The 11154-nt window shown below is 40.6% G+C and overlaps 1 protein-coding gene across 1 annotated transcript in view; it reads right to left on the minus strand.

Moving 5' to 3' along the window:
• The window catches only part of LOC111978896 (sodium/potassium-transporting ATPase subunit beta-3-like), a 26505-nt gene extending 22907 nt beyond the window's left edge, over positions 1-3598 (minus strand). Inside the window, exon 1 of the mRNA XM_024009144.2 lies at positions 3010-3598. Within this exon, the coding sequence (XP_023864912.1) occupies positions 3010-3127 (118 nt within the window). The 5' untranslated portion in view covers positions 3128-3598. The remainder of the gene's footprint in view (positions 1-3009) is intronic.
• Between the last annotated feature and the right edge of the window lie 7556 nt (positions 3599-11154).

Here is an 11154-nt window from a genome sequence, read left to right on the forward strand (position 1 = left end):
ATCATTATTGAATGTGTTTTACATCCATTTATCCTATGATTAATGTGTTTTACATAATTTATCCTTTATTAATGTGTTTTACATCCATACCATCCTTATTAATGTGTTTTACATCATTCATCCTAATAAATGCTGTTTCTAACATTAATTTTCCTTCATTATGTGTTTACATCATCCATCCTTATTTAGTGTTTTACATCATCCATCTATTAATGTGTTTTACATCATCATTCCTTATAATGTTGTTTTACATCATTATCCTTATTAATGTGTTTTACATCATCCATCCTTATTAATGTGTTTTACATCATCATCCAGTATTAATGTGTTTTACATTCATCCATCCTTATTAATGTGTTTTACATCAATTCAATCCTTATTAATGTGTTTTACATCATCCATCCTTATTTAATGTGTTTACATCATCCATCCTTATAATGTGTTTTACATAATTTATCCTTATTAATGTGTTTTACATCATCCATCCTTATTATGTGTTTTACATCACCATCCTTATGTGTTTACATCATTCCATCCTATTAATGTGTTGTTACATCATTCATCCTATATGTTTTCATATTCATCCTTATTAATGTGTTTACATCATCCATCTTATTAATGTGTACATCATCATCTTTTAATGTGTTTTACATCATCCATCCTTTATAATGTGTTTACATCATCCATCCTTATTAATGGGTTTTACATAATTTATCCATAATGTCATCTCCATCCTTATTAATGTGTTTACATCATCCATCCTTATTAATGTGTTTTAACATCATCCATCCTTATAATGTGTTTTACATCATCCTCCATTACATGGTTTACATCATCCATCCTTATTAATTGTTTTAATCATCATCCAAGTAAACATTAGTAATTTCAATGAGCACAGCTTTCCATATAAAGAACTGGATAAGTAACAAGGATAGATGAGGAACAATTTCAGCCTGAACATTAGTTGTGCAAAGGTATGCATTTTGTTTTCTTACGATGATAGTCAGTATAATCAAAGATTGACAGAACAGCCTAGCAATTTGATTGACAGTCCAAGTCTGAACCCTTATCAAATGACAGGGGCTGCCCAAGGGTGCTGGGAACTGGGAACCCGCATAAGCTTTATGCTGTGTTCACGGTCATGTCAGGAAACTCAGAAATCGCCCTCTCCTACTGGGGCTAATACACCTAAGAACGCCCCTCCAACTCGTAGTTACGACTAGGAAACAGGGGTATGATCTCTGGACCCCCGTCATCCCACATGATGAACTTTGACATCAAGCACCACTGAAAAAATGGCAACAACATGGCGCGATTTCAGCTGTCAACGGTCAGAATGTTCTTGCGGTTCCCTCCCGAGCCTCCTAGCACGGCGAACGCTCCAAGTCGGTTCCTCCGAAGTAGACAAGCGTTCTTCCGATCACTCTCCCATGAGGTGAATGCCGCATACAAATACATATCGATCCAGCCCATCCACAATAATGAATAGATCATTCAAACCCTGCAGAAATTTATATTGTAATGTCTATTCATGTATAGAATGTTTATTGCAGAGCCATATAATATTATATCAGGTAAGCATTCCATTGAACGAGGTGGGCTTTAAACATTCACCTAGACCTACCATGCAAACAGTCAGGTTGTTAAACTAGTACGCGACACTAGTGTCTACACAGGTCTCATTCTACCAGTCAGGTTGTCATCACACTAGGTCTACATTCTACACAGTCAGGTCTGGTCATCCACACGTAGTCATACATTTCTACACAGTCAGGTTGGTCACCACACTAGGTCTACATTCTACACAGTCAGGTTGGTCATCACACTAGGTCTACAGTCTACACAGTCCCTCCCCCCCCCCCCCCCCCCATCCAGCACTGAAAAAACCCTCTCCCTACTCTCTTCCACTTCTCCTCCGATACATTCCCATCATGCACCAGCAGGAAAGCCATTTGACCTTGACAGTGATGCTAATGTGGGCGGCCATGCTGCCGAGCAGTGGGAGGAAGGAGTTTCTGACAGCGTGAGAGAGGAGCATCCCCACAGCACTGCACAGGGCAATACTAGCTGCTAGCTACCACAGATAAGCAAGCTGCGGCTCACCATCTTCAAAGACACCATAGACTACTGCTTTTAAAATTGAGGATATAAAATTCCAGAAATGAGAAATCTACATTTTATTTCCATATGTTCTTTGTGTGTCGGTAAGTGTATCTCATCTGTAACACAAGTTAAGGTCTTCGCATAATCATGCTAGCTGGCTTGAATAAGTCATAAACTGGTCTTGTTCCAGGGAATTCACAGCACACACACACACACACACACACACAACACCACACACACACACCAACACACACACACCACACACACACACACCACACACACACCACACCACACACACACACACACACACATTGATGTACACTTACACTGATGTACACTACAGAGCAGATATTCTGATTTCTGATAACATTGTTCTGAGAAGGAGCAATCATTAATTTAGATCTTAAGAATGAATATCATTTGCTTATAGTTTATCATACTAAGTATTATTATTATATTACTTTTTTTTTACCAAAGCCTACACTACGTAGACCCACTTCTATCTCATATTTCAGTCGTACCCTATATGGCTACTTGTGGTCTCTATTGGAAATACACTAAGTATTGGTCTCTAATTATTATTCATACAGGTGGGCTAGTCTCATTTATTTGTCTTGAGCTAATCAGAGCTGAAATGGACAAGCTGTCACACACACACACACACACACACACACACACACACACACACACACATACATACATACATACAAAACCAACTAGACATAAATAGATTGTGATGATTGAGACCATGAATGCATAGGTGGATATTATATAATATTACTATCCGTTATTAGGCTATATGTGACAACATGCACATCAAAACGGAATAGCCTGCAATATGATACATCATAAAAATGTGGTTTTCGACTGTGGGCTATGACTCAGACCCGGTCCAGGTTTTCTTACCCCAGCTCTTCGCTGTGCGCCCGCAAAACTCCCCGGTCCTTGGGTTGAAGATGGAATCTTTCCAGTTTCCAGCATTCTCATCCTCTTTCGCCGTCGATTTGACTTCGTTGCTTGCCATGGTGGAAATTTGAGGATGTATTTTTCCTTATTAAAAATATGAGGAACAGCGGGCGATAGGATGAGGCGAAATCAGGGATGTGATTGGATCAGTGGTTGGAATGGAGTCCAGCGGCAGAGTGAGGCAAGATTGGTCTGTTTAAAAAAATAAATTAAAAAGCGAAAAATCTGTGACGTTTTCTGCAACTAGCGTCAGCCTCGCTCCGCCACTCAATGCGGTACGGGTACGGTTACAATAGAAGAGCCTCGATAGAAGAACGGCTTGGACAGTGTAGCCTAGATTTGTAGACACTAACAAAAACGCTAGAATAACGCGGTATTTATCCAGTTATCATTGCCTGAGAAAATGAGAGAATGGCGTACCTAACAAATGAGACGAAAACTGTACAGATTATGATGATGCCAATGATATGTAGACAGTAGACCTATGCTTCCTATACATTAAATAGGCTATTCATATGATTCTGCCTGTGGTTAAAATAGCTTAGCACACCTGAACATGTATTCATTTTGCTACAGGTCAAAATGTGTGTGGTGTGTTGAGGATGAGCAACACATAGGGGATCAATCTGCTATCGTGTGTGTATGTGTGTATGTGAGGACCCCYTAACACMACAATGGTTGACAYACAGTACCAGTCAAAAGTTTGGACAGACCTACACATTCAAGGGTTTTTCTTTATTTTTACTATTTTCTACATTGTAGAATAATAGTGAAGACATCAAAACTATGAAATAACACGTTCGGAATMATGTAGTAACCAACAAAGTGTTAAACAAATCAAAATATATTTTWGATTCTTCAAAGTAGACACCCTTTGCCTTGATGACAACGTTGCACACTCTTGGCATTTTCTTAACCAGCTTTTCCAACATATGTGKGATGGAGTTCCCACATATGCTGAGCACTTGTTGGCTGCTTTTCCTTCACTCCACGGTCCAACTCATCCCAAACCATCTCAATTGGGTTGAGGTTCGGGTGACTGTGGAGGCCAGGTCATCTGATGCAGCACTCCATCACTCTCCTTCTTGGTCAAATAGCCCTTACACAGGCTGGAGGTGTGTTGGGTCATTTTCCTGTTGAAAATCAAATGAGCGAATGAGCGAAGAGCAAACCAGATGGGATGGCGTATTGCTGCAGAATGCTGTGGTAGCCATGCTGGTTAAGTGTGCCTTGAAGTCTAAATAAATCACTGACAGTGTCACCAACAAATCACCCCCACACCATCACACGTCCTCCTCCATGCKTCAAGGTGGGAACCACACATGCGGAGATCATCCGTTCACCTACTCTGCATCTYACAAAGACAAGAATCTCACATTTKGACTCATCAGACCATAGGACAGATTTCCACCAGTCTATTGTCCATTGCTCGCGTTTCTTGGCCCAAGCAAGTCTCTTMTTATTATTGGTGTYCTTTAGTAGTGGTTTCTTTGCAGGAATTCGACCATAAAGGCCTGATTCAYGCAGTCYCCTCTGAACAGTTGATGTTGAGATGTGTCTGTTACTTGAACTCTCTGAAGCATTTACAGTTGAAGTCGGAAGTTTACATACACTTTGGTTGAAGTCATTAAAACTCATTTTTCAACCACTCCACAAATTTCTTGTTAACAAACTATAGTTTTGGCAAGTCGGTTAGGACATCTACTTTGTGCATGACACAAGTAATTTTCCAACAATTGTTTACAGACAGATATTTTTCACTTATAATGTTAAGAGGTCTGTGTGCAGCTGGTGTAGAGGAGTCAGGCACAGGACATCAGATATGAGTAAATAAACGTAATTTACTCAAAATAGGCAAATACAATACAATAAAGCAAGCCCACATAACGGACCGCATAACTTACAAACAATCACTCACAAAAAAACATGGGGGAACAGAGGGTTAAATAATGAACAAGCTAATTTTTTTTTTTTTTTTAAAACAAAGACCAAAACAATGGAAAATGAAAAGTGGATCGGCGATGGCTAGAAGGTCGACCGCCGAATGCTGCCCGAACAAGGAGAGGGACCGACTTCGGCGGAAGTCGTGACATATAATCACTGTATCACAATTGCCAGTGGGTCAGACGTTTACATTTCACTAAGTTGACTGTGCCTTTAAACAGCTTGGAAAATTCCAGAAAATTATGTATGGATTTAGAAGCTTCTGAATGCTAATTGACATCATTTGAGTCAATTGGAGGTGTACCTGTGGATGTATTTAAAGTACTACCTTCAAACTCAGTGCCTCTTTGCTTGAATCATGGGAAAATCTAAGGATATCAGCCAAGACCTCCAAACCAATTTCCAAACGCCTGAAGGTGCCACGTTCATCTGTACAAACAATAGTATGCAAGTATAAACACCATGGGACCACGCAGTCGTCATACCGCTCAGGAAGGAGACGTGTTTTGTCTCCTAGAGATGCACGTACTGTGGTGCGAAAAGTGCAAATCAATCCCAGAACAACAGCAAAGGAGCTTGTGAAGATGCTGGAGGAAACAGGTACAAAAGTATCTWTATCCACAGTAAAACGAGTCCTATATCGACATAACCTGAAAGGTCACTCAGCAAGGAAGAAGCCACTGCTCTAAAACCGCCATAAAAAAGCCAGATTACGGTTTGCAGCTGCACATGGGGGCAAAGATCGTACTTTTTGGAGAAATGTCCTCTGGTCTGATGAAACAAAAAATGTAACTGTTTGCCATAATGACCTTCGTTATGTTTGGAGGAAAAAGGGGGATGCTTGCAAGCCGAAGAACACAATCCCAACCGTGAAGCACGGGGGTGGCAGCATCATGTTGTGGGGTGCTTTGCTGCAGGAGGGACTGGTGCACTTCACAAAATAGATAACATCATGAGGAAGGAAAATTTTATGGATATATTTAAGCAACATCTCAAGACCTCAGTCAGGAAGTTAAAGCTTGGTCGCAAATGGGTCTGATGGGTTTGACCGAAGTTCAACAATTTAAAGGCAATGCTACCAAATACTAATTGAGTGTATGTAAACTTCTGACCTACTGGGAACGTGATGAAATAAATAAAAGCTGAAATAAATCTTTCTCTCTACTATTATTCTGTMATTTCACATTCTTAAAAATAAAGTGGTGATCCTAACTGACCTAAGACAGAKACTTTTTGCTAGGATTAAATGTCAGGAATTGTGAAAAACTGAGTTTAAATGTATTTGGCTAAGGTGTATGTAAATGTCAAACTTCAACTGTATTTGGGCTGCAATTTCTGAGGCTGATAACTCTAATAAACGTATTCTCTGCATCAGAGGTAATTCTGGGACTTCCTTTCCTGTGGCTGTCCTCATGAGAGAAGGTTTCATCGTAGCGCTTAATGTTTTTTTCTCATTGCTTATTTGAGCTATTCTTGCCATAATATGGACTTTGTCTTTTACCAAATAGGGCTATTTTCTGTATACTCCCCCTACCTTGTCATAACACAACTGATTGGCTCAAACGCATTAAGAAGGAAAGAAATTCCACAAACKAACTTTTAACAAGGCACACCTGTTCATTTAAATGCATTCCAGGTGACTACCTCATGAAGCTGGTTGAGAGAATGCCAAGAGTGTGCAAAGCTGTTGTCAAGGCAAAGGGTACTTTGAAGAATCTCAAATATAAAATATATTTAGATTTGATTAACACTTTTTTGGTTACTACATGATTCCATATATGTTATTTTATAGTTTTGATGTCTTCACTATTATTCTATAATGTAGAAAATTGTTAAAATAAAGAAAAACAAACTTTTGACTGGTAAAAACTGATTTGAAAAAACATACCATGCTGGAAGGAATGTGTGTCTCTCACTGCAATACTGGGGCAAGTGAACCAAGCAAACACCTTATGGTTGCAGTCTCTCTCTCTCTCGCTGCCTTTCTCTCTCTCTCGCGCTCGCACGCACGCACACACACACACAGTTGCAGTGGCCCATGTAAGGCGAGGACATTTGGGCCAGATGTAGGCCCATGCTACTGTGGACTACATACTATGCTACTGTAGCCTACATACTATGCATCTGTGGCCTACTTAAATATTTGGTGCTTTTAACAATTGCNTCTCTCTCTCACTGCAATACTGGGGCAAGTGAACCAAACAAACACCTTATGGTTGCAGTCTCTCTCTCTCTCTCTCTCTCACTGCAATACTGGGGCAAGTGAACCAAACAAACACCTTATGGTTGCCAGTCTCTCTCTCTCTCGCTGCCTCTCTCTCTCTCGCGCGCGCGCACGCACGCACGCACGCACGCACGCACGCACGCACACGCACACACAGTTGCAGTGGCCCATGTAAGGCGAGGACATTTGGGCCAGATGTAGGCCCATGCTACTGTGGACTACATACTATGTTACTGTGGACTACATACTATGCTACTGTAGCCTACATACTATGCATCTGTGGCCTACTTAAATATTTGGTGCTTTTAACAATTGCCGTTGCCATGGAAATACAGAATAACTGAAATACAATGTCAGCAGGCTGAGTAAGAGAGAGAAAGAGAGAGAGAGGGAGGGGGAGAGAGAGAGATAAAGATAGCACAGAATCCTATCACAGTAGGATTTGTGGACCCAAGGGAGAGTGAAGTACTGCTATCGAAAATAATTACCACCAAGGCCACACTCCAACCTCACYACACWCCAACCCACATGCGGGYGTGTTGATGTGCCCTTGAGCAAGGCACTTWATCCTAATTTCTACAGGGTTGATTTGGAAATCATCACAAATATAAGCAACCACCAAATTATTAGGGAAAGATAATAAGTCTAATGTACAACTGAATCTTCCACATTTGAACTGTGTCTTCCGCATTTYACCCATCCCCTCTTCATCGACATCCACRGCRSCCCAGGGGAACAGTGGGTTAACTGCCTTATTCAGCGGYAGAATGACAGATTTTGACCTTGTCAGCTCGGGGATTYGATSCAGCAACCTTTYGGTTACTGGCCCAACRCTCTAACCACTAGGYTACCTGCCGCTCCTCACTCAAGCACCACTCACACACTTAAATTGAAATTGATTCTCTGGCACACAGAGTAAATATGTTTTGCCATATTGGGATTAGTGCATTGATTCATGGCCCAGGTCTCCATCTGACTCTAACACATTTACCCTGCGACATCAGCCCACAGGCAAAACAGGACCTGTGTGAGTGTGTGTCAGCAAGAGGGAGATCATACACACTCACACTCCTCTCGTTGTCTGCAGAGCCCTTCTCTGTGTGCCCAATTAGTTTCCCCCCGCTCTCTCTCATACCAGCACAATGAGCAAGAATACAGTTAATTTTTTCTCTCAATTCATCCGTCTGTTGCCGTGGCAACAGTGACAGCATCACTGCCGYTGACGAGAGCCAATCATTAAAATGGCACCTGAGGGCTGTATTTCCCACAAGTCACTGGGTGCAGGTGAATGTCGGTTGAAAACGTATTTTCCCATAAACCTCTGCTCTAAGCCAATTGACCAACTTTCTGTAGGAAAGTTGCTTCTACACCTGCATTACTAGCTGTTTGGGGTTTTAGGCTGGGTGTCTGTACAGCACTTCGAGATATTAGCTGATGTACGAAGGGCTATATAAAATAAAATTGATTGATTGATTGATTGATAGGAACTGCATTTCCCATGTTTTTAGGGACTGACAGTCTCCTCTGGGAAGTGCATTTTCAATGTGTTCCATGCCAATATGCCAATGTTTAGCAGGACATCAACAAAAAAGTTAGTTAAAGCAGAAAGAGACAGTGATTTAGCACAGGCTAGTAATTGACCACAATCATTTAGATCATGTAAGTTTTTAATGTTATTGTTAACCGTGTAACCATTATTACACAACACTCTCTCTCAATTTTATCCACAGACAAAATGGTTAACGATGTATAGACAAATCAAAATGTATCGTGCTTACAAGTAAGTACTTGGCAACTATTTTAACAACAGTTATACATAAAGARTAGGGTTTCAAATAGTCTTGTTCAAGTGTTAAAACATCAGCATCCTCTTTGTTAACATGTAATCTCCTGCATTTGATGTTCTCTGGGAAAAAAAAGGTAGTCAGGCAACAGAATTGGAGAGAGATGGATAGCAATACAAAATACATTTGTAAAAATGTCACAAATATCCAATAGTATGTTAGGGTATGGTKGCCCATAAGGGCCAGAATTAAGCAGCACAATCTCCATGTAGGCTGTTCGAAGCACTCAATCCATTGAAATGCCAGAAACATGGACGTTGCACAACAGATACWTTCTCTTAGTTCATAAGTGAACACGGGGCTAAAGTAACACTGTACAGTATTCCTTTACAATAACAGTTAAAGTCTTCCAAATCATTTAAACCACAATCACAATAATCAGTGTCTGTAAGAAYATTAAACATTTATGTAATTCTATCAAATCCTATAGTCTCCTTGTCACCTGTCCTTCATTACGCTGCTCTGAAATACTTCTGGATTAGTGAAAACAAGTGTCCCAGTGGCCTACCGCCATACACAACCCTCATATTAGTGCAGAGACAGAGGAGAGTAGACRAGGAAGCCTTTTGAGAGCCAACCCTGCGTACAGTACATGCACCCTATGTCTAGAATTGTCCATGGTGTTCCAGAACCCTGTTGAAAAGCAGTGACTAACTCCCTTTACTGGACAAGGGGGGCCACTGGAATGAGGAACTGACACTGGCTACCAACACTGACTGATTAAAAGATTGTGTAATAATTTACTTCATGCCTTCAGTATAATGCTTTATATCTGGTTAAAAGTATGTATGAGSCTTTATAATGCCTTAAGATGACTTCCTGTATGTTCTTTCTCTCTATGTTGCTTTATTTTATTTATTTAACTAGGCAAGTCAGTCAAGAACAAATTCTTATTTACAATGACGGCCTACCAAAAAGCAAAAGGCTGGGGACGGGCTGGGATTAAAAATMAATTTTTTAATAAAAAATAAATATAGGACAAAACACATATCACGACAAGAGAGACAACACAACACTACATAAAGAGAGACCTAAGACAACAACATAGCAAGGCAGCAACACATGACAACACAGCATGGTAGCAACACAACATGACAACAACATGGTAGCAACACAAAACACGGTACAAACATTATTGGGCACAGACAACAGCACAAAGGGCAAGAAGGTAGAGACAACAATACATCACACAAATCAGCCACAACTGTCAGTAAGAGTGTCCATGATTGAGTCTTTGAATGAAAAGATTGAGATAAAACTGTCCAGTTTGAGTGTTTGTTGCAGCTCGTTCCAGTCTCTAACTGCAGCGAACTGAAAAGACAAGCAACACATATTGCTTTATTTATTTTACTAGGAAAGTCAGTTAAGAACAAATTCTTATTTACAAAGACGGTCGAGGAACAGTGGGTTAACTGCCTTGTTCAGGGGCAGAACCACAGATTTTTACCTTGTCAGCTCATAGATTTGATCTAGCAACCTTTGGGTTATTGGCCAAACTCTCTAACCACTAGGTTACCTGCCACTTTAAGGTCCACGTAGTTTTTATTCAGGGTCAGAACAGTTCAAATGCGTTTACGTTCTAGAAATTGTCGGGGAGGTACTCGGATCCAGACTCGGAGAAGAATCTAACGTCAGCCGGCGAGGCGTAAGCGTTTGGCCAGAGCAAGGAGTCTGGGTAACCAACCAGGTAATGGAGATAGTACACTGTAGAGAGCAGCTACTGCTCATTTCTGAGAAGGGACCATTCATTCCATTTATGATCATAAGAATGAATATAATTTGCTTATAGTTTGTGATTCCAAGGCYTACACAAGGTAAGCCAATCTTTTATCTCATAAACCGTGTATTTATGGTCTCACTGGAAATACACAGAGTATTGGTCTCACTGGAAATACAGAGTATTGGTCTCAATGGGAATCCATTGGTTCTAGCATGGCTGGATAGTAACCACCAGAGGTCACATGGTTTGGTTCAGTTTCCTCTAGCAGCTCATCTCCAGCCATTCTACATATTTGATCTATTCCAGTACTAGACACCTGGGTGGTGTTCATCAGACACAATGAAAACCCTGGA

Source organism: Salvelinus sp. IW2-2015, linkage group LG19, assembly GCF_002910315.2.
Source record: "Salvelinus sp. IW2-2015 linkage group LG19, ASM291031v2, whole genome shotgun sequence".
In the NCBI taxonomy this organism is placed as follows: Eukaryota; Metazoa; Chordata; class Actinopteri; order Salmoniformes; family Salmonidae; genus Salvelinus; species Salvelinus sp. IW2-2015.